At 44.5% G+C, this 24,551-nt stretch overlaps 1 protein-coding gene and 1 long non-coding RNA gene across 2 annotated transcripts; one reads left to right on the forward strand and one right to left on the reverse strand.

Annotated features, from left to right (window-relative positions):
* Positions 1-13,385: 13,385 nt before the first annotated feature.
* On the reverse strand, positions 13,386-16,674 carry Gjd2 (gap junction protein delta 2). Its single transcript, XM_020153581.2, has 2 exons — positions 16,149-16,674; positions 13,386-15,138 (listed from the first exon to the last, which is right to left on the reverse strand). The coding sequence occupies exons 1-2, from the start codon at positions 16,217-16,219 to the stop codon at positions 14,247-14,249; spliced, it is 963 nt and encodes a 320-aa protein (XP_020009170.1). The 5' UTR covers positions 16,220-16,674; the 3' UTR covers positions 13,386-14,246.
* Positions 16,675-16,795: 121 nt separating this feature from the next.
* On the forward strand, positions 16,796-21,568 carry LOC141417462 (uncharacterized). Its single transcript, XR_012442028.1, has 4 exons — positions 16,796-16,907; positions 17,068-17,173; positions 19,545-19,640; positions 19,951-21,568. It is a non-coding gene; the product is annotated as an uncharacterized lncRNA (long non-coding RNA).
* Positions 21,569-24,551: the final 2,983 nt, after the last annotated feature.

Raw genomic sequence — 24,551 nt, forward strand, 5'->3', positions numbered from 1 at the left:
AGAACTTGATGACCTGGCTGCCAGCCACCATCTTCTGAGTCAAAGCTCCCATCCATCAGATCCTCTTTCCATCACATTGACTTTGAGATTCATGGCAGTGGCTTGTGACAACGTGTGGGTTGGAAAAAGCTGCCTTCCTTGCCCAAAACCCTCTTGGAACTGTCTATTCTTTCAATATTCTCTTCCACAAAGGGCCTTGGAGAGTTCAATGTACCAATGGCCACATACAACCCCTGAGTCTCATTGGTAGGGACAACCATGACTAGATGTGAGAAATAGCGTTAGGAGCACTTAGCATGATATCAGGGACTAGGAACCGTTCTTTAAGAACCATAATCAAATATAAAGCTTCCAACAACACCATGACATCAGTGGTTTTATCATTCACATTTACAGGGGTAGAAACAGGGGTTTCGCAAACTGCCCAGATCACACAGCTAGAAGATGAAAGAATCAAGAGGCTAATTCAGCACCTGACTCACAGTTGGGCCCAGTAACTACTTACAGGATAAGTGAATCAAAAACCTAATCAGAGAGCCTGGATGTGGCGGTTCACATCCTGATACTCAGGAGGCAGAGATCTAAAGGATCTCGGTTCAAGGCCAGCCCAGGCAAAAAGTTAGCAAGGCCCCATCTCAATCAATAAACTGGGTATGGTGGTTTGTGCCTGTCATCCCAGCTACAAAGGAGACGGGCATAGGAGAATTGCAGTCTGATGTTAGCCTTCAGAAAAAGCATGAGATCCTAACTGAAACATAAACTGAAACAAAAAGAACCAGAGGCATGGCTCTAGTTCTAGAGCACCTGCCTACCAAGCATGAGGCCCTGAGTTCAAATCCCAGTACTGCAAAAATAGTAGTAATAATCAGAGAGAGATGCCCAAAGGACATTACTATGTTATGGATCCTTGGTGTTTCTGTAGGGCAGTCTTGGCTCTAAAGCCTGTACTTATCAGCACTCTCCAGCACTGGCATTCTGCTCTCGTCATCTGACTCTTTGACATCAGAGATTCCCCAAACACTTGCTGCTTGGAAATCTATCTCCACAAAGGATGCAAGCTAGTGGAGTTGGGCTTCACCTTCCATTCTTCTTACATTTCTGTCCTACTCACCATCAACCCCATCTCCTGTCATTCCTTAAAAAAGCAATCATTACATCATTGCATTTTCTCACTGAGAACAGTCTTTTTATGTACCAGTCACCCTCCTTTCAACACCCTGGGACCCCAGGAGCGCCAGAGAGAGGTGTGGTAAGGGAAGCGAGGACTAAACGCCTGCCAAGCTCATTAGCACCCAGGCATAGAGATGGAAGCTGCTATTTTTATCAAATGTACCTTCACTTAAATAAATTTCAGAGAAACTTGGCAGAAAAACAGTTCCTTTGGACATTTTTGTTCTTCCTAATAAGGACTGGCTCTCTGAAGTGTCCTTCCAGGCTGGTTGTTATCCTCAGACATGTAACATGATATTGGAAAGGCACCTGTGTATTATTTACCTTTGTGCTCTTACGAAATCTCCATCCTAGCTACTTGCTTTTTGATTTTAGCCCAAGCCCAACAGGAAGCTTTTAAAACCTTCATGGCCCAGATTTGTGGAACCTAGAGTTGGCTCTTCACCTCCTCCCTGTAATTCACCAGCTGAGTTTTGGCAAAAGTTCAGTGTGGTTCCAATGAGATGATTCCTTTAGCCAAAGCATGCTTAATTGTTTAATTCAATTTAATGAGAATGCAATTTTCCCACGTGTTTTTGCACAACTTTGCTATAATTTTATGGACACTCCAGAATCATTCCTGGGCCTGGTTCTGCATCAAGTCCACCAACCAAGATTTTTGTCTCAAACTCAAGTCTGGGGATCCCAGTGTGTACTGACAGCTTGGTTTTAGAAAGTTAGTTCCCATCAAGAGTAAAAGAAGGAAATAAAGAACTTGAAAATGGTTGATGTACTTTCTATTCAAGAATGAATATAGAATTTTCAAACCTGTTGTAATTGCCAGAAGAAAGGGACTAAGGTAGAAAGGAGAAAAATGGAGGGGATGAACCAATTTGGGTTATAATACATACATGGAAATGTCACAGTGAAACTCTCTGTAAGTATCTTAAACCAACAAAGATGTCTTTTTTAAAAAAAAAGAGAACAGGAAGGTAAAATAGGTCCTGTTTGGATTTGGTACCTGTGGGAAGGGGAAGGATGTAAAGAAAAGGTGCGGGGTGGGGGAATATGGTGGAAATGTTATTTACTAATGTATGAAAACAGAAAAATGAGACCTGTTGAAACTATTCCAGGAATGGGGGAGGGAGGATAAAGGAGAATGATGGGGGGGGGCGTGAATTTAACTTGAGATACATTGTAAGCACTTTTGTAAATGTCACAATGTACCTTCAGTACAGCAATAATATAATTTTAAAAAGGAGAAAAAGAAAGCTCTGACCACATGCACACATGCACATGTGCACACGCACACAGGAACTCAAGTACATGACAATTACTGATTGTTTCAGTAAAAGACAAAAATGAACCTAAGAAAGACTTTACTTTTCATTCTCCCCCAAAGGTAAATTTGAGGATATATATGCCTTCCAGTCTTATACACTAGTTTTGCCAGAATCTCAAAAAATTGCTTCTCAGACATTTTCATTAACTACTACATCCTCACATTGAGTTGTTGAAGATTTGACAAAATGTTTGACAAGGTTTAAGAAGTAATCCAGCTATCCATAAAAGCAACTTGATAAGTGTGGGAAGATACTTGTTCCACTACAGGTGTAAAAGTCGCTACTGTAACAACCCAAATGTCCCAAGCCGGGGAACTCCTCAGGTAAATTGTGGTACCACCATATCCACTCATCAAAAGCCTGTGGTCAGATGTTTGCTGCTGTAGAAAATATTCCCCGTATATTTCTAAGTGGGACAACCCCAGCACTCATGCTGCAATTCCATTCCCAGAAAAGCCCCATATGTGCTCCCACCTCTCTGTCTAATAGATGTCCTGCTCAAAGTCCACTCTCCACAGGACAGTGAACAAGCAGCAGTGCTTCTTTCTGGGTGACAGAAGGTTTTCAACCATGTGTTTCTCTACCCTGAATATGCATTGCTTTTGTAATTAGGGAGAAATCAATTCTACATTCAAAAAGGGAAACTGGTGCTTTTTTATTTCCTCATCTCTGAAATCCTGAAAATTGTCTAAGAAGAGGGTCACAGGTGAGACTTGGCTGATGGCCACTTCAACTGCCACTTGGTTTGCAGTCTGAGCAGAAGCTCTCTGTTCCAACTGTGCTAAACAAATCATGTTCTCAAGAGACAAAGACCGAGCTCTACCTCAGGATGGGCTGCCGAGCCTCCTTCGGCCTCTTTAAGAGTACAGGAAGCTACTTTTTGAGAATACAGGCATTTCCTTCCCAACATGCTTAGGGTGTTTTCTTGACAACCCAAAGTTTAACATTTGATGAAGACAAGAAGCCACGTACAGTGGAAAGTGTGTTGGGCTCGGGGATGGGGGGATGGGGAGGGTAATCTAAGCAATGTACAATGTAAGGCAATTGGAACTGGCACAAAGAATCCCCCCATAAAATTAATATATGTGAATAAAAGTGAAAATCAATAAAAGAAAAAAAAAGAAGGGGAGGGGGAAGAGGGAGAATAATAGAGGGGATGGACCAAACTAGGGTACATTGTACTTGTACATGGAAATGTCAAAATGAACCTCCTGTACAACTATTATATACTAATAAAAACATTTTATTTATTTATTTATTTATTTAATAAAAACATTTTAAAATAAAAAAAAGATAATATAAGAATTGATTTTATGTTCCATGGATACTGGTGTTACACAAATAATTCTCAGTTTGGGGCAAATGTTTTAAATCACAATAATTTACCTGTTTGGTAATGAAAAGTAAAATGGTTTCATTTCTGCATTGTAAGATTAAACTTTATGTTAGTTTTATCCTTATGTTCCTAGAAAAGAAAGTGTGTCGGGCTATAATTCAGAGAATTGGTTACTGTTCCACCTGTTTTAAAGGTAACTGTGGTGTTGGATAAGCCACCAAAACTGAGGAAATGAGTACCACCCATCCTGTCAACTCTGCCCGCTCTGCAGACAGAAGTTGCAAAGCTCAAATAAGATGAATATGGGAAGGAAATGAGAGGAGGAATCTACTCACGTGCATACTTTCACAACTGTTATTACCACTGCAATTCTTACTGTCATGCTCTTGTTACTGAAGAAAGTAGTAAATCGTATTGCAATTTAACTTTAGTTTCTGGAAAAAGAAAGAATAGTCCTGAAGTCCAGGTCACCAAGTGAACCTTGGCCTACAGCTTCAGTCTAAGTCATGTTTTTGTAAAAGGTTTGCCTTGATTGTGTCAGATGCACACAGTGCACTTGTGTTTCTAGGAAGAGGCACCTAGAAGGCTTTTGTTCATGTGCTTTCTCATTTGCTGTGGGTTGCCTCTTGCCTCTGCTTCATTTTCCGTAAAGAAAGACCAGTCCCAAGCTATTTCCTTTGGTTTTGCTTTTAATATCATCTGTACCTTAGGGTTAAGATAGCACTGAACACATGCAAGTAACATATTCAGTAAATATGTGTTAAAAGAAAAAGAAATTGGTTGGGCACCTCCTACTAAAACATAGTGATGAAGAAAGACAGGGGAAGAGATGAAGTTTGAAACAGCAGTGGAAAAACACTGCCTCTTTTGCGGAGGGGAAGGGGGAGAGACTGAGGGAGAGACTGTAGAGAGTCTGTGGTCAAGGATGGGTGGGATCCAAGCAGGTTTTCTTCATGGCCTGCAGGAGCCCAAGCTCCATCTAGTACCATCATGCTGGCCAAAGTTTCTAAAAAAAACAGCCAAAAAGATGGTTTCTTGGGGTGCACTATGGTGGAGCTCTCCAAAGTGCTCCCAGAGAGAGAGAGAAGTAAACACATGAACAGATTGGGGGCAAGGCCATAGGTCGTTGCCCTTAAGTTAATTCTCAATCCTGGACTAAGCCCAGGAGCACAGTGGGCCATGCACTTCCCAAAACAAGATCCTGCTCTTGCATGTGGTGCCAATCATGGTCCTCATGACCTGTGCTTGGAGAGACAGGGACTCAGCCAACCTTCGTCCAGCCCAGGCCAACCTTTGCTGACAACCTGAGAAGCCATTCTCTTAAGCCTACCTCACAGTCACTCTGTCCAGACTGCAACTCTTGGCCCAAGCTTCCTCTCTGCAACCAAGGTGAAGGAGCGAATGGAATGACCTTGTCTACCTCAAGGTTCTGATTCTATATTTTTAATGACTTATTTAATCATTTGTGAGGTCTTGCTGTGTGCCCGGACCTGCACAAAGAAAGACAACTGCTTTGGAAAAGCTCACAGTTCCATGCTGTACCAATATAGAAAGTACTTTGGGCAGGGAAGGTTTTTTGGAGATTTTTTTCTTCCGTATTTTTATTAGGGTATATTAATTGTGCAGGGGGCTTTGTTGTGATATTTCTACACATGCATATAATCTACTGGATCAAATTGACCCACTCTGTTACTCATTCTTATCCCCCCTGCTCTTTTAAAAAATTTTAATGGGTTTTATTATTCTATTTTCATATATACTTATAAAGTACTTTGATCAGATTCACCCCCTCCCCAATCACGCTCTCCTTTCGCCCTCCCCCTCTGACTGGTTCCTTCCATTTTACATTCACAACATTTTTTTAAGATCTAGATTCTATATAAGAGAGAGAACATGCAACATTTGTTAGAAGAAAGGATTCGATGAAGATGTGGTGAGAAGGAGGAAGCAGGTCAACAATCTCATCTAACAGCTTTCTTGAAGACAGTGCAGAAAGCATTAAAACTTGACTTCAACATCACACTTCATTGACTAGAATCTAGTCATGGCCATGGAGTAGCTGTACCACCTTAAGGGGTCACAGTCATGGCATGGACCATCTGTAGGACCGGGAGGATTCCCAGAACATCTAGATATTTTGTTTTCTTCACATGGAAAATGTGTGTAACAATAACTAGCACTTTTCCAGGTTTGTGGATAAGGATTGAGTGTGGCCATTCCTGTGAAGCATGGGACCTGGAACATGGCAAATTTCTAATATGTGTTTGCTTTTATTGAGAATATGAGGAGAATCTTTAGACCATTCAGATTTCACATTAAAAAAAAACCCACCAGGGATTTCTTTATTGTCATTGAAAGAGTAATAAAAAAAAATATATATGGCAGGACAAAAATACAAAATTATGCAAAAAGGAAGAAGTCCTTTGTAGAAAGTATAATCATATGCAAAAAGCTTGGCCCCCACCTGGAGGCAGGTATAGTAGATAAAGCTCCAGATCCCATATCTCAGGGGTATCTAAACTCATCAAGTCTATATTTAGACACCCATATGTTCCTACTGGCTAGAGTTCCCACAAAGGTAAACCTTTCAGTGCACAGGGCAGCAGTTTTCCTTTTAGGGAGGTAGATACTACAAAGCTTAATCGGTTCAAGTGATTCTGAAATATTGTGTCAATTTACAGCAGAAAGGTCATCGTTGTGCCTGAACATGGGGATTCTGCTCAGTGTGTGGGATTTAGCAGACTAACTCCCACTAATGGTAATGGGGCCGTGCTGCCAAATCCCCAACCATCGCCCTGCTCCAATCTCTTACTGTTGAGATTGAAATGTGTTTTCCAAATCAAAGCTGATCCTGAGATGGGTGCAATGAGCCTCTGCGTGATCAGACAGGGCAGTGTGGCAGCCTGGAGACCTGGCAGAGTCCAGAGCAACCGTGCTAAGAGGCTTTGTTGAAAGGTCTCCTCATGTTGCCACCTCCATTCAGCACGGCTGCTTTGTCTGGCACGCAACACGGTCCACTCACTTTTCAAACTCACCTCCCGCTGCTTGTCTCTAGGAACTCCTGACAAGGTGCTACTCCTCCCCACTCCGGTCCTCCACATTTGCCCAGACTTCTCAGTGGGAGGTGAGTGCTTATGTTGGTCCCTAACTCCTTCTCTGACCGTCATCTCAAGTCCTCTTTTTTTGGTGAAGACTTTCTGGACCAATTTGGGTGGGAATCACTACTGTTCTCAAACACTGAAGATTCCCAGTGCTGTGGGGTACTCTCACATCGCTCCAGCTTCCTTCCTAGGCCTAGAATACCAGTTCTGGCTTCTCCCGCCACAGCTCGCATTTTCTGGGCAGCTCCTCCTTCAGCCCAGCCCCTGAGAACAGAGTCAAACTGCTCAACCTCATCTTTCTGCTTAAATCTACCCCAGGTCCCCCACCCCTGCTGCAGACCCTCACCAATGACCAGATGTATGATGCTTAGAAAGTCAAACCCAGCTCACAGCGTCTAGGAGCTTAACTAAGCTTCTGTCAGTGTGCTCAGACAGCTGAGACTGGTCCCCAGCTCTGTCCCCAGGCCAGGTCAGGCTGGCTGTCCACAAGACAAGGTCCACATGCCCAGAGTGTCCTCTGAGCACCGGGATTTCCCTATGGATGGCAGACAGCACTGGACATGCATGGAGTGGTTCCTGAGCTGAGTGATTAGTCACAGGACTGTGTCAGCCATGCATCATGCACGCGCGCACACACACACACACACACACACACACACACACACACACACAATGTGTAAATACTTATATATATGAATGGTTCACTGTGAAGTTTCCATCCATGTATATAAGGTACTTTGATCAAACTCATCCGCTCTATTACTCTTTCTTATCCCTCCCCCTCCCTTTTTTTTATAGCTCTTAGTGGGTTTCATTATGCTGCTTTCACACATCACTTTCTTGACCAAAATAAAAAAATATCAAAAAGTCAAAAAAAACTTTGTTGTTGCTGAAGTTGTCCTGTGCCTTGCTGGTATGAACTTTTTCTGTCCCACACCACCTCCCAACCTCACACACACACACACAGCAGGTGTGGCGGCTCCTGCTTAGAGCTCAAGTGCTCTGAACCTTGACCATGATAGGCATCACTTGTCGCCCTGTGCGGCTGTCTTATTCCCTCAGGTTGACCCCAGATCCTGTGCAGACAGGAAGGCGGCATCCTGGCTGTATTTCACACAACACCTGTCCAGGGCATACTGTAAGTCCTCAAGGCACCATGGAATTGAATTGAATGACTTTCTGTTGCTTAATAGTTTTGGAGATTTAGGCATTTCAAGAGAAAGGGTTGGAAGCTGGAGAGATGGAGACATATTTATGGATGATAGATCTTTTCTGTATTAAGTTAAGTCTGTTTTAGGGAAGGTCACGCATCACTGGAATCTGGGAGAAGACCTCGTCTATTCCACACACCTACATTTTTTACAGCCACCAAAGACTTAGAGCACTGAGCAGCAGATCTGATCCACAGAAGTGACCACATGCTGATATTCAGTGTCTCCTCAGGTGCCCTGTCCTTAAAGACCCAATGCTGACAAAACCACAGTGGGTGTTTTAGCCACAACTACTAATTTAGGCTTGGTTTAGCTAGCACACTATCTACCCAGATCATAACAACCTGCTAAAAGTACATAACCTTTGGGGAGGTCACAAAGCTGACATGCCACCTGACTGACCCTCAGAGCATGGGCTGGGATGAGACTGATCATTTACCCTCTGACCTCTTTTGTTTTAATGTTTCCATACGCCCTGCTGAGGTTCAGAAGAATCAAAGGTGAAGGGTAGTGTTCTACCTTCTCACTCACCAAACCCAGTGGAAGATTTGGGGTCCTTTTTTGTAGCTAGTTCTTCATGTATCTAAATACTGAGGAACGTGCATGCTAGTAACAGCCCTTCTCCCTCGGTATTCCTCCTCCCCCAACGTCAGAACATTCCATGGCTAACCAGCCCAATCCACCCCCCACCCTGACTCCTCTTCCTCCATCCACTCCAGGCTCTGTCCCTGCCAGACCCAATTGCCACCATGAAGTCTTTAGTGTGGCTGCTGCTCCTGCTCTGGAAGCCTGAAAACAGTTTCTCATCACTGACCTCAGAAGCGATTTGAATTAGGGCAGCTCTTGTGAGAGCCTCACCCTGCCCTTTCCTCCTTCCAAAATTTCTCCTCCAATGAATCAGTTCGGTTAAAATACATATATAAATGGAAATGTCACAAGGAAACCAATGTACAGCTATCTTAAACAAACAAAAATGACATTTTTTTTCTTTTTTACAAAAGCAGAGAACAGGAGGGCAGAACAGGAGATGAGGTGGGGAAATGGTGGAGGGGGACTTTTGTGCAAATCCTGTGCACATGTGTATGTAAATGGAAAAATGGGACCTGCTAAAACTGTTCCAGGAATGGGGGGGAGAAATAAAGGAGAATGATGGAGAGGGTGAATGCAACTATGACATATCATAAGGACAGTGTACCCCCAACACCATAATAATAAAAAAATTTATCTTCCAAATACCTGATTCTCATAATCTTTTGCTAATGCTACTGTTCTCAACCCTGGGAACGCAAAAATTAAAAAGACTGATATCTAACCTACCCCATCAGATGTCTTAGTATAGGGCATCCGGAGTGGGGCTTTTTTCCCATTATTATTGACATAAATTTGATCTTTTTGCCTGAGAAGTTGTTTTTCCATAGATCTTCTCAAGAGTGAAGACTTAGGTGATATTTTCCTTGTATCTCCAGGCTCAAGTTCTTGCAGCAAGAGCTTCAGCAGCTATGTATCGTCTTAAGGAAGGCATCCTTATAATAGACAGACCAATCTGCACCCACTGATCTGGTATTCCATTCAACTAGATACCCTGCCCCTCTCATTCTCAAAGGAATCTCACTTTTTCAAAAAAATTATATAGTCCCATCAGTCATGAGAGTACCTAAAGTCTTGACCTACTTAGTGTTAGGGACTGAGAATTGTGACCTCCCAGAATTCATCCACAGAAACCCTTATATCCAGTACCACAGGATGTGACTGTAATTGGGGATGAGGTCTCTTAAGAAGCAACTAATTTAAAATGAGGTGATTATGTTAAAAATGAAGTCCTAGTCCAGTTTGACTGGTGTCCTCATAAAAAGAGGAAATTTGGACAGATGAAGAGACAGCAGGGGAGCACCATGTAAAAACCAAAAGGAAAACCTTATAAAGACGCAGTGAGAAGGCAGGCATCTGTGAGCCAAGGAGAGCCTCAGAAGAAACCAGGCCTGCCAATGCGTTGATCTCGGACTTCAGCCTCCAGAGCCATGAGAAAATAAATTTCTTTGTTTAAGCTACCCCATCTGTGACATTTTATTATAACAGCCTTAGCAAATGAATGCACTTAACAAAACATAAAGATAGTAAAACAAATCTAAATATTGTTTCCTAAGTATTTCACTCTTCCAAGATGAATGCTTACACCATTTTGTCTTGATGTTAGATTTTTTTCATCTCTTTAACTATACACTATAATGTTTGCCTTAATATCTTCACAGGACCTGTGCAGCTTTCAACCATTCTGGGTCTAGAAGATTGTTCCCAGATGGAATACTGACACAGCCCTCTCTAGCAAATGGGACAGTAATAAAACACGATTACAGTGGGTAAGACACAGGTCCCCAACGAGCCACACCCTGATTCAGAAACATCTTATCTCATCTCCTCCCAGTTAAATAACAGGCAAAGTGACTTTTATGAAGGCTCAGAGCAGGGGCACTACCCAGACTGGAGAGGGTGCAGAAGAGCCTTTGTGCCAGTGGACAACAGAACTCATTTTTAACAGGTGAAGAGAAAAACTCCCAGTGAAAGTAGGTGGTGGGGCAGGTTCCTTGTGGAAGAAACAGTACAAAACATAACAACAAAAATGCAGCAGAAAAAGAATCTACATTCTCTTTGGTGCTTTTGTACCCCACCTTCAATTTGTATCTTTTGGTTTTGTTTTGTTTTGTTTTTTGAGATAGAATCTCCATAAGAAGCTCAGGTTGGCCTTGAACTTGTTATTCTCCTGCCTCAACCTCCAGAGTGCTGGGATTGCAGGCATGCCCATGCATTTGACACCTTGCTCCTGCCTTTGATTTTAAATCCAGTCATTCTCCAGACCTCCAAACCTAGTTCTTGTACCACCAACTATTCCACCAGTGTACACACACACACACACACGTGGACATATGCACACACATTTCTGCACAGACCAGGGGGCCTGCAGTTTACTCTTAAATTTAAAGATGATATCAGTGCTGCCCTCTCACACATCCATCACACACCCATGTGAACCATCAATCTCAGTGTCTTTTCTCCACTAGAGAGAAAGCAAGACCTTCTGTGGGATGACTGTACGCTCAGAGTAGGTGTGTTCCCTCCTCTGTCACTGATGAGTGAATTAATAATCCTGCCATTTGTGGTGTTTGAAAACATCATACAACTGAAATAGACCAGCCCCACTGATACGGGATGCATCTCTACCAAGAAACACTAATCCTGTTCTTCTAATCCTTCATCAAGACATGAGTACAACAGCCCTTGTTTTCCACACAAATTCCTCTCTCTTTCACACCCCAGCATATGCTGAGAGCTCTGAGCGGCACTCTTCTTCCATCTCCGGGAGGTGTCTTGAAACATTTTTAGCTTACCAAACACAAGTCAGAGGAGAATCTGTTTCTTTACTCAAAGATAAGCATCTTCAACTGCTTATTTATACTGCAAATGGAAACCTATAGGTTGAAAGAGACTTATATTCATTCTAAAATTGGTGTCTGTGCCATGGTTAACAGTGCACCCACTGTGTTTGAAAGCAATCATCCAGGAAATGCCACGTTGCCCCCAAATGTTCAAACCAAATGCCTACTGAAATTAGAAGTGAGTAACATTAAAGAGCTGAGGAGGAAACTCCTCCTACTGAACTAGTGGGACCACAAGCAGGAGGAAGATACCAGAAATGACAGTAAGATGGTGGGAGTAGAAAGGTCTCATGACATAGAAGCAGGATCAATGCCGTTGAAGACCTGGTAAGAAATGACAGATTAAACATTTAGGCCTGGTGCTGGTGACTCATATCTATAATCCTAGCTACTTGGGAGACTGAGACTGGGTGGCTAGCAGTTCAAGGCCAGCCAGGGCAAAAATTCATGAGCCCTGTCCCCCCGGACCCCAGCCAAGGAAAGCTGGGCACAATGGCATGCCTGCTGTCCCAGCAGTGTCAGGAAGTATAAATGAGGAAGATTGCCAGTCTATGGGCAAAAAAGGGAGACCCTATCTTCAAAATGACCAGAGCAAAAAAGGCTAGAGTAGCGGCTTGAGGGGTATAGCACCTGCTCCAAATCCAGTACCACCAAAAAAAAAAAAAAAAAAAAAAAAAAAGGAAAACAGTCAAGAGCTGTGCTGTGTAATACAGTAGCAACTTACCATACACGGCTATTTGTAATAATTAAAGTTAAATATAAAGTGAGAAATTCTCTTCGGTTACAATAGTCACATTTGACTAATAGTCACATGTCCAACATGTGGCTACCATATTGGACAGCGTGGATAGAAGACATTTCCATCACAGCACAAAAGTCAACTAGGCAGTGTGGTCTAGAAGGTTCTGGTTGACTTCTGGGTTAGCTTTGTGTTAAACTGGGGAGAACTGCCTGTCTGCCAAATGAAACAATCCATGCCAGGGAAGGGGAAAATAACTCTCCTCCTAGAATGAGCTGCTATGCTTCAGTGCTGGCATTTGTATTACAAGAAATAGACAAGCAGAGACATTTTGAGCTAAGGTCAGAAGGAGTTAGTAATGACCACTCTGAATACCTCACCTCTTGCTTCTAAACATTCATAAATATGCCAGCCTCTCTTCATCTGCTAGTGGCTGATTGGATTTTATTGCTCATTTCTCAAACATTTTCTCTGCCATTGCTTCCTCCTGAATCCAATGTTCTGCTGTGGTAACGTTTTTGAAAGTTTATTTAAATAAATTCAATCAAAATAGAAAAATGCAGACTCTTCCCATTTAAAAAAAAAGGCAAGAACTTTATTTTAAACAAATCTCAGTTGTATATTACATCATGTCCATGTCTAAATCAAAACTGATAATTCAAAGGAAAAAGAGGGCTTCATGAAAGCACATCACCCGATATATCTCCTGGAGAATGCTGTAGCTAAATACACAGTGGATGTAAAAGGTACAATATGGCACTTAAATCCATAAGAGCAGAAAGAAGGAAACTTAGACACAGTCCAAAGCAATAGGTTTTTGAACCTTTGGTATATGTCTCAAATAAGAATTCGTAAACACTCATTAGCCAATAGTGTTTAGTTCCAGGTTTGTTAAGCCAGTGATTGCATGTATGTGTGTGTTTCAAAAACAACTGATTAAATAATAAACTGGGATTGACGAGGGCTGATTAAGGTCTCTGGCGTGAGCACACAGGTAAATCGAAACCATGGCAAAATGACGTGCAGCTGTGTTGCACAACAAAACTATGTAAGAAAATGAGTCAGATACACCAGCTAGAAATTCTGGGGCTTGGATAGACGCCCTCAATATTAACAAAAGAAACCTTTTAAATACTAAAGTCCACAAGCTAGAAGGCAGAAACATCCCACGGCTCATAAATGCATGCCTAATGATGCAACAGCCATCTCACAGAAGTGTTGCACTTGCATATTGAGTTCCCTCCCGCCACCCCATCCCCCACCCCTAATAAACAGCACCACTGCAGTTTGAGTTAGAAAACTGGAAATACTGAGACATTCCTAAGGGTTTCATAATGACTACAAGCCAGTCAGATGGGGCTCTAATGCAAAGCTCGGTCATGACCAATCTCTAAAAGCACCCCATGGAATTCCCTCCAGCTTGCAGATAAACCACAGTAGGGCTAATGTAAGGCCAGATTAAGAAAAAAAAGCTGGCATGCTATCCTGGGTTGAGGAGAGGGGCATGCTGATTGGGTAGATACATGAAGGATCCCCAAGGAGGCTTGTCCTGTAGTCCAGGATAAAGGGACTTATATCAATGAAGTACTTCACTCACACCATTCACCAGAATGCACAGCTCAGCAGAGCTAAGTCTGACTTGGTAGTTGGGAAAGTCCCCTGTTACCAGGGCCATGAGAGAGAAGTTCCCAAAGAAGTCTAAATCATCAGTTTTATCGCTCCAGCCAATTGTCTCTGTGGAACCAGTAGTGTGACATGTGACAATGCTTCTAATTTTTCTCCTCTCCTGTCAAGGCAAGATATCCACTTAACTGGCCTTATTGTACACCCGAATGGTGAGAGTCACACAAACGAGGACAGAGCTATCTACCCGGGAGCAGTCATCCGCCTTGAGGTTGACAGATTCACCCTGCAGGCCTTTCCAAAGCCTGCCCTTTCACACATAGGCAGAGTCACTGGACTGAGTCCTGCCAAAATTAGGAACACTGACCCGGGGTAGGTCCTTGTTACGGATCTCATAGACTGACTTCCTCTTGGCCTGGGCCCCTCGAACAGCCAGCTTGATTTTGCGCCATCCCAGGTGGTTGAGTTCAGCCAGGTTGAGCACCACACAAATGCCGCTTACAGCAAACATAAACACTAGAAAGACAGTTTTCTCAGTGGGCCGGGACACATAACATTCCACTTCTTTGATGCAGGGGTAGCGGTTACACTCGTACAACCCCGGGACACTGAAGCCATAGAGAAAGTACTGGCCCACCAGAAAGCCAATTTCCAGGGCGTTTCGGAACACCACTTGGATGATGTAGAAACGAGAGATGCCTTCCTGCCTTCGGAGTTTGGACCTGGCCGCAGTGCGCAGTCCTGATGGGTGTGGCGTCAGCTCCTTAACCTCTAAGCAATCTGGCTCTGCCTCCTTGCTGGTGTTCTCTGTGTTCTGCAGCACTCCGTTGACAATGGCATTTTGCAACTTCTTATCTTGTTTGCCCCCACCACTGCCCCCACCCCCAGTTCCTCCAGGACCCCCCATGGACTCAGGGGGATCTCTGTCCAGAGCTAGGAAGACAGTAGAGTATCGGCGTTCTCGCTGCTTGGCAGACTGGTGCACAGAATAGGTGATGAAGCAGAGACTGGGGGTGCACACCATTATGATCTGGAAGACCCAGTAACGGATGTGGGAGATAGGGAAGGCGCGGTCATAGCAGGCCTGGTTACAGCCGGGCTGCAGGGTGTTGCACACAAACATGGTCTGCTCATCATCGTACACCGTCTCCCCCACAATGGCCACAATGAGGATCCGAAAGATCACCACCACAGTCAACAGGATCCTGAGCAGAGGAAGGGATGGGGGAGCAGAGGAAGAGAGAGGTTCTCACAGACTGCTACACTGAAGGGAACCCCTGATCTACCTTTCCCTGTCGTGGTGTTTACCAGTCCTTTGACTAGGGAGCTGTCCATCCCTGCGTGGTGCTGAACTGGGAACCTCAGAAACAAATTTGCCTCTTTCTTTTCAGCTGGATGCTGGGAGCACTTCATATTCCAAGGACCCCACATACACTACACACATGTCCAAACACGGCATCATATAGATTCCATCTGTATAATGGAACGTGCAGAGACACCAAACACACCTTGACTCTGGACGGCAACAGCACACAGAAGGCCTGCAGGCAGTGCGTGTTTCAAGGCCTACACACAGGGTGTGCACAGAACTACTCTACCTGTATATTTAGCCTGTTCTCTTTATCAACATCGAACTTAATGCTTTATCGAAATAGATAGCTATTTATATACATACATGAATATATTTTCAGATGGACACAGACTCACAAAATGTCAAGTGTGTGTGTGTGTGAACTCTGACACTGTAAGTTTTAACAGGCAAATCACTGTAGCTTAATAAATATTTTCTGAGAAAGGATGCATCTGCTCTGGAGAACAAATCCATCTCCCCACTTGCCCTTCTCTGTCCAAATGCAATTCTGCTTTCTTTGTAAATTCTATTTTGGGAACCGGATGGAGATTGGCTCTGTGACTCTGGAGAGTGGGGGGGCCCAAGACTGAGCCAACAACTCCTTTTCTGGTGAGGGAAGAGTGGACGCCCCCTCCTCCCGGGAGCTTCACAGCGCTATGGGGGAGCTAGTGAGGAGGAGCTGGAGGAGGGGGCGTCACGGGGCGTCGGGTAATCCTTCCACACCAGCCACACAGGCGCAAGGACCTGGGAAGATGGGGAGGAGGCAGGGGACGGGCTGGGGGCTGGGGTTGGGGACTTGGGGCTGGGGGTTCGGTCCCCAAGGACCGCCCGACGGCCCGCGGACGGCTGGCTTGGCGCCCTTACCTCCCGATCATAGTGGAGTGCTGCTGCACCGCGGCTTCCAGCAGCCTCTCCAAGATGGTCCATTCCCCCATCGCTGTACATCCGGAGGCAGCAGACAAAGACTGGGCAGTACCCGGCACGTTCCTGCTCCCGGCCCCTCCCCGGGCCGACTGGGAGCGAATGGCCCCCCAAGTAAAGAAGCAAACAAAATTTTTTAAAATGCACGACTCCCCCCTCCCATTTATTGCACTTAACAGAGGGAAGCGGGAAGAGAAGTGCGCGCTCTTGCCGGGCGCGGTCCAGAGAGCCGTCTGGCCGCTCGTCCGTCTGTCCGTCCGGGGTCGGTCCGCACCGGCGCTTGCGGGCCGAGGGGCGGGGCGGGGCGGCGTGCGGGTCCGCGCTCCTGCGGCGGGAGAAGTCTCGGGGCGCCGCTGTCCCTCGGCTACAGCTGGGGTTGGTGAAGGTCGGGCACCACCCGCGCTTGCCACCCCCGCGGGCACCTGCGCTGACGCTGCGAGGCCGCGCGGAGCGCGCACAGCCGCCGCCGGCCTGGGGAATCCGCGGCCGCCGCGCTAATCCGCGCTTAAGTAGTCTCCGCCTGCGTCACTCCAGGTCGGCGCGGGGACCGGGCGTTGCGCGCTGCGGGCGCCGCGCGGCCGAGCCCGAGGGTCGGGGACGCGCGCCGGGGGGGAGAGGGGCCGAAGTCCCGCGCCTCGCGGGGCGCGCGGCGACGGGGACAGCAAGCACGGCTGCGCCCCTCGGGGCCTCTGCGGCGCCCAGGTAACCTCACCTGACCGCCCGCCTCCCGTGGGAGGGGGGAGCCCGGAGCCGACGCGTGGGCGAGTGGAGAGGGCCCTGAGCCGGCAGCCCGTCTTGTCCCCGCACGGCCCTCCCCGTGTGCTCTTTGCCCTCGGGGAGGCAACTGCAGTTCCTTTTCCAGATGGAGATGCTTTCCCCTGGAGAGGACGCTTCCAATTTCCCTTGGAGAAGGGCAGCTGGCTGAGGGTGACGCTGAGGTTTCCAGCCTCCGGGGATCAGATGCTGGGGTGAGGAAGGCCTGATGGGGTCCTTGCAAGCTAAAGCCTAAATGCAGGTGTGAAGCCGCCTCTGAGGATGGGGGTCTGGTAGAAGCGTGAACCCGACAGGTGTCTAGCAGTCGGCCGGTGGGGTGGCCATGGTTAAAGGTATCGCTTCCCCAGCACAAACCCAGATGGTCTGGTATTACTAAGGGAGGACAATACGGTCTAATCCGAATTTAAGGAGACCCAGTATTCCGTGAGCAGAAACAGGGGCTCCCAACCTCGCCCCACTCCCACTTTCCTTATCCAACCTCTGCTTTCTTTACTTGACAAGCACATCCTGGACTCTGCTTTTAAATTTACATTTTGTTGTCAGTTCTCTCTGGAGCAAGTACTTAATTGATTGCTGGAAATTTGAAACAGTCACACCAGGCTGCTAATTAGTTCAGGATCAGTTTGAGGAGGCACCAGAGTAGTGAGTGTCTCATAAGAATGTTCCAAAAGCACAGCGGGTAAGTAGTTGTCATCCTTTTAAAAAATACAACTGTGAAAGGGTTGCTAGCTCGTCTTAGCATGTAATGCGGCAAGAATTATCCACGGGACCATGGCACACATGTGTATTACATAAGTCACACAATGATGGCCTTTAATTCTAGAGCAGCCAAGGTGGTTGGGTACCTGGTGGCTCAGGGACTGGGAAGGAACAGAGAATGGAGTGAAGTCCCCTCTCAAGGCACTTCTGCATAGATGAGGCTTAAAAGACATGAGCCAAGTTTGGGTGACAGAGGGATGACTGACTGAGGTCCCTTCCTGAGGCTGATGCTTTTAGCTCCCTAAAAAGCAGCTTTTCACTAGAACGAGCGAAAGGGTCCACTAAAAATTGAGAAAGATATAGGGCATAAATAGAACGTCAGGGCTGAGGTATGGTCATTTTACCTTCTGGGAAAGGAGGAGGAACAAGAGTGAGAACAGGTGGCTATCATTCTCCAGTTGGCTAAGGATGGAATGGTGATCTCCCACCTCTCCTCCCTTAGGTCCTTCCTCCCTGTATTCACTCCTTCTCTGTGAGACACTTTTGGAGTAAAGGATCTCAGACAAAAAAGAGAATGAGTGAAGAAGTCCTGAGGGAAGTCCATTTAATGTCCTTAAATGTCCCCAGACAAGCTGCACATCTCAAAATCATTACCTTGTGTACTTGGGCTTTTCTAAGCCCTTAAAGATAGTGGTCCTGAAGACACAGATAGCAGGAAATACCCTTGCAGCATTCCCACAGTGCAAATATGCCCTAGGTCACGACTGAACTGTCAATCATTAGTTTATTATTTTGAAATATACTTTAATATGCCATATAGATTCAGAATGTGAGCACATGTGTACAGAACATGGGTATACAAACACAAGACCCTTATGTAGAACCTGTATCTTAAGACTCATCCATTGGACTAGGTAAGAAGTTTTAAGGTTAAAAGCCTTATTCTCCTTTGAGAGCTGCTATTTTTATTTTATTTATACAAATTTTACTAGTCAATTATACTGCAATAAACATAAAAAATAAAACAAAAAGCCAAGTTCCCATGTTGAAAGACCTTAAAATATATTTAGGACACTGATCTTATATCTTAGGAAACAGGAAGTTTTCATGGGACTAAAATAATTTTTAAATAGTCATCAATTCAATTGCCTTAAATTTCAAAGCCTTTGTATTTTAAAAGACTAAAAGGAGCCAGAAGCCTGAATGTGCCAGAGCTGTAGAGATAACATCTAAGCAGCAAGTTCAAATCATCCTCCAAAAATTGAGACCACAGAAAATAGAAAATACCCAACTGTTAACTATTTCATCTTTACAAATCACTCAAAGTTGCTTTATACTTGCTATATGTAGTTCCTTGTTTGAGCCCAGTCAGCTCTGTTTCCAATTAAAAATTCTTCCTGATAGTGCCACATTAAATATGAAAAGGTCCTGTGTCTGCCTGAAAATCTGAAGTTCCTTGGGTTGGAATCTTGCCTGGTTCTGTTTCAAGTCCCCTGTGACTGAAAATGCCCATTTCAGTTAATGGGAAGTTCTCTCTCTTAGTTCTACTGTGCAACTCATTCTACAATTTTAAAGAAATGGTTTGGATGAAAAACAGTGGCACTCATAGCACTAACATTAGTATACACTAGACTATTTGGGTTTGTTCATTAAAAATATAAATACGATGGATTCCCATCTCAAATAGCTAAATTAAAATCTATACAGTGAGGGTTAAGTACCTGCATTAATTATAAGGTCTTATTTATGGCTCTGAAAAACAATAAAATTTTGAGAACTTTTACTTCCATGAGCACTAAGTTTGGAAGGAGTCCTAGAAATCAGGAAATCTCACCCATGTCTTCATAGATGTTAAAAATGTTTTAGGTAACTTGTCTAAAGTCATACAAACGTCAAAGGAGGAAGCCGTGGAGGAAGTGGTATTGAGAGTCCTTAAGAAGAACATCGAGGGAATTTAAAAGGGTAAGAGGTGACCTTTGAAGAAGGAAAGGGGAATTAAAATACATCCACCTGTGAGCATCTAAGGGGAAATAATTCCTGGGTTATTAGCCTTGTAAAGCCATGTCTTACTAAGTACATTAACTGAGCAGGGACATAGTTCCAGAACTAGTAGGAAAAACTGTAAAGTCAAGGAGCAAAAGGCATGGTTCAATATTCTAATTCAAGGGTGGAGTGCAGAATTCCTGACAATAGTCCATTTACTGCATAGATGTGTCTGGGTTTGTTCTTATCTTTATATATGCTTAAATCTGGATTCTCGTCTCAACCACAGGTTCCAAGGTGAACTTTTTAACTTCGCAGCTTCAAATCTTTGTATATGTGGTAAGAATGAAGTTCAGTCCTGACTCTACTTGATGATAAGATCTTGGGGGCAGAGGACCTGCTATTCACCGTGGTACTTTCCATGGCGGCCTTAGCACCGTGGAAATCCAGTATTTGTTGGGGGAGCTGGGTAGCTACTCTTCCCCTCACCTGGAGGAGCTGCATGTTCCCGGAGTAGAGGTGGGTTCCACCCTCCACCATGACCATCAGTAAGTCAAGCCAGAGAGGAGAAAGGGAACTACCGCACACACCAGGGGCAGCCTGGACTCCTCAATGGAAAGCCTTCTTGCTAACTACCAGCCCCCACTCCTCTTGCTTCCATTCTTACCTCCCACACTGTGGTCCCAACATCTGCTAAACTAACCCAAGAATGCTGCTGAGCAAAGCTTGGGTGGCAGCATCAGACAGACCTTGGAAAGCTGATTGCAGCCCTGGATGCATTTCCCCCGGGAAGCACCAGCATCTGTAGCCTCCCAGGATTTGTGTGAATGGGAGAGACTACATTTGATTTGGGATTGGTCTCTGTGTTAAAGTCCATTCACAAACAGCTAGGATTAACTGAGCTTTATCTCCCCCGGTGGCCTACATACATCTGCTTCCTAATGAAACCATCAGATTGTGTTCTGAAGGGGCAAACCCAACCTATCTTGTGAGACATCAAAGAACATAAGTGGCCAATGAAATCTACTGCTCTTTGCTGCAAAGTGGGCTCCTTCTCCCGCTCCTCCTCCCTCTTTCTCTTTCTGTCTCTCTCCCTCTTCCCTTCTTCCTCTTTCTGTCTCTGCCCCTCTCTCCCTCTCTCTCTCTCTCCCTTCCTTTCTCTTTTCTCTTGCATCTCATTCCGTGTTTGAACCTCAGCTTAAATGTTTAAGGAAACAATTTTGTTTTGCTGTTTAGACAAAATTTATAGTATCTCCAAAAGGAATAAAGCTGTCCAACCCACCAATTATGAGAAGCCATAAATATGGTAGCTTGCTTTCTGGCAGTGAACATTCCAGAGCCTGTTCTCTTCAAAACTATTTTGCATTTTCATGGTCCCAGATGCCAAACTGTGTCTTAGCTTCAAGAAATTTTGGATCTAAATGATAGGGAAATGGAACTTTTTTTTGCCTGCTAGTCCTTTGAATAAAAGGGTATGTATCCCTTTTAAAAAATCACATGTACAAATGCCCCATTCCTCCCCATCTTGTTTATAGGGAATATACCTTTGTGTAGTTCTGTCTCAGGGATTAACGTAATATGGCATTGTGGCCGAAGCCGATGTGTGAAATCACAGCAAATAAATTAACACTCCGTTAAGAATCAAATCAGCCCTGCTGACACATAATCTTTCGTTTATGTCAAGTCGTGATTCCCATTCACATTGGGAGCTTCCCAGGGGGGCTCATTAGACCTGCAGGAAGAGATTTCTTTTAAGTGAATGCTATTCAGAAGTCATTCAGCTTCAGTGCAGAAGAGCCTGCCTGGGGTCTGGGCACTGCCTCCCACGCTGTCTTTGTGGCTGTCCAGCCAGAACCCCACCCAGCCATGCAGGATATAGCTGGACAGCCTGCTGAGTGCGTTTCCAGTCTGTATAAAAGAGAGGAGGAAATTGCAGGGGAAACACATGTGGGTAGGACCTACCCTTGATGAATTGTTAGACTTGGAGAATACATTTCAGTTCTTATGTGCGTCTTTCCTGCACCTCTTCTGTATCAGAGGGTGTTGCTGAAAGTTAGATTTCTCAATCAGATCAGCAGCCAAGACTGTAAGGTGGAGTTGGTATATGTCCCCAAAGGAACCTTCCTCTCAAAAAGCTGGGGCTTATTTTCAAGGTCCTTCCTTGCTCCCGTAATCATACATGGATTTCCTGAAATTCAACAAAATTCTGTCCTTGTCAGGGTTCTGGAGGGTCAGGCATCACTCAGCCCAGAAACTTTTGTGTTTTTGCAGTTCTTGTCATACAGCCTACCATCTGCTCACTCTTAGACACCAACATGGAAGTAGAGAGCCTCTTATCTGTGCAGACGTTGAGACTGAAAAGGGGTAGCCACTCACATATGGCTCACCACGCGCTTGGCCAAAGGCTTGTCAAGAGCCGGATTCCAGTTTGCCCACTTGATTTAATTCAGTGTTCTGTAACCTGAACCTCACACCAAATTCACCTTTTTGGTATATACTCATCTACTCACCTTGACTGTAGACTGTCAGCAGGCAAATCTCCCACACCTGGAACTCACCTGGACCACGTCCTGTGGATGATCTCTGAGTCTCCCACCATTGCCTTGACGCTTGCTCCACCACCATAAAGAAAAGTAATCCGATCAAGAAGCACACAGTAGGTGTTAATAACTGATAACTACTTAATATGTTATCTTTCTCAGAGGAATTAGCCTCATTTAAGTTGCAAGGAAATGAAAATTTTTAGATAGTCTTCCAAATGTCATACTTGGCATGAAGTGAATAGCTATTTGGGAGCAAAAGATGCTTTGAAATAAAACCCCCAAAGTACTTGCTTCTTTTATTGGTCTATAAAAAAACCCCCAAAGTACTTGCTTCTTTTATTGGAACTACAAGAATTACACAAATGCAATGGTTCTTGCAGCTTTACTTTACTATACCTTAGAATCACCTGGGGAGCTTTGAAAACTCTCAGTGCCAAAGCTGTACCCCAGACCAATTTAACCTACAATTCTGGAATTTAGACTTGTGCATTAATATTTTTAAAATTAAAAACTCTCCAGATGATTCCTATATGCAGTCACGTTCAAGCACTAGTGCAATAATGTACACTGTTAACTTCCAAGCTGCAGCAGCTCTGCACGACTCCAGTAAAAAATCTTTCTCCTTGCGATGGAAATGGTGCTTCTAGCCACAAAGGTAGAATTTCATTCTGAAAATGTGTTCATGTGGTTCTCTGCGTACTTAATGTAATCCACACAGGCTAAGTTGCTAAACTGCAAACACCCATCTCATTTCGTTTCTGTCCACTCCTGGCCATCTGGTCCTCTGTACTCCTATTACATGGCCATGTGTGTATTAATGAAATGATTGCATCCGATTACATCTTTTATTCTGAGCAAAGAAGGACAGTTCATGTATTCTGTTCCCTGCAATCACTGTTTCTCTCATGATTTGAATAATTAAGTTATCTGTTTCATGCAGAGGTGGGATGGTCTTCCATTAAGGTAAGGATATAAATCAGCTGGGTGATGGTGGCTCATGCCTGTAATCCTAGCTACTCAGGAGGTAGCGATCAGGAAGATCGCAAATAGTTTCTGAGACCCTATCTCGAAAAAAACCATAATGAAAAAGGGCTGGCGGAGTGGCTCAAGGTGTAGGCTCTGAGTTCAGACCCCAGTACTGAAAAAAAGAAGAATATAAATCTAATATGTTACTGCTTAAATTAACATTTTAATCTTGCTGGACATATCTGTCAGATAGCTATTTCAGTCAAAAGCACAGAAGCCTCCATGTCAGATACTTGTCAGTAGAATCTTGTTTTAAAACGTCCATCATATAGTTCATGTTAATGCTCAAGTTGTGACAGTCGATGTACAAGAGGGGTCACCTAAGGGCTGAGCTGGTCACTCTTTTTTCTCTAATTTCTCTAAGCTTCATCTCTGAAACGGCAGATAACCAAAGAAACACATACCTACCCTATCCGCTCTGTTATTGTTTGGTGGAGTAGGAGACATTGTAGGCAAGGAAGACTCACTTTTTAACTCAAATGCTTACCACAGTCCTTTGTGTTGTTTTGCAACCAAGACAGTTATCTTCTTGGGCAAACTTTGCTTTTATTTTTGTTTTTTTGGCAGTGCTGGGGTTTGAACTCAAGGCCTCACGCTTGCTGGGCAGGTGGTGCTCTACCACTTGAGCCAGACTATCAGTTCAAGACAATTATCTTCTTAAGGGAATTTTTTTTTCCATTTTGTGACCACTGCATGAGCAAAAATGAATGAGGAATGAAGGATGGATAGCACTCTTTATCAACTAACCATGTTCTCGATACCTTCCTGGAGCATACATTTAAAAGTCAGTTGGCGTCCATGAAAACCAACATGCATTGTCTTACCCACATTCAACCCCCTGATATTCTGTCTTTGCACACATATGTTCTTGGCCCTCTCCTTCATTCATTTGTTCAATTAAGACTTATTCCTTGCTTCCTGTGTGCCAGGCAATATGAAATAGTGACTAGTACAGCATGATGCCTGACATCCAGGAATTTGAAATCTAGTAGGGGAGGCATATACTATTCAATCCAATATTAATCAAATAATCTCAAATACCTAAGTGTAATTTTAAAACTGTGATGAGTAGCGACTTCCTAATGACAGCTCTGAGAGCTACAGTCCCAGTTACACAATGAAGCAGAGAGAGGCTGGCCTGCTCTGTGGGGACGGGTCAGGGGGAAAGGGCATTCTGTAGCTGAGATCAGAGGAAGACTAGTGAGAACCAAGGGCAAGGGTGGAAGAGGAGCCAGGAGCCTCGAGAGCTGGAGAACAGCAGGGAACAGACCTTGGGGCAGCTCCAGAGCAGATTGCAATAAGCAGTGGGTGAGTTCCTAAA

Source organism: Castor canadensis, chromosome 2, assembly GCF_047511655.1.
Source record: "Castor canadensis chromosome 2, mCasCan1.hap1v2, whole genome shotgun sequence".
In the NCBI taxonomy this organism is placed as follows: domain Eukaryota; kingdom Metazoa; phylum Chordata; class Mammalia; order Rodentia; family Castoridae; genus Castor; species Castor canadensis.

Bases quoted from the DNA above. Each gene is read 5' to 3' on its own strand.
- Gjd2 (XM_020153581.2), bottom strand. From the start codon at position 16,219: ATGGGGGAATGGACCATCTTGGAGAGGCTGCTGGAAGCCGCGGTGCAG. The intron at 15,139-16,148 runs GTAAGGGCGCCA...TCCTCTGCTCAG, and splicing joins CACTCCACTATGATCGGGAG to GATCCTGTTGACTGTGGTGG.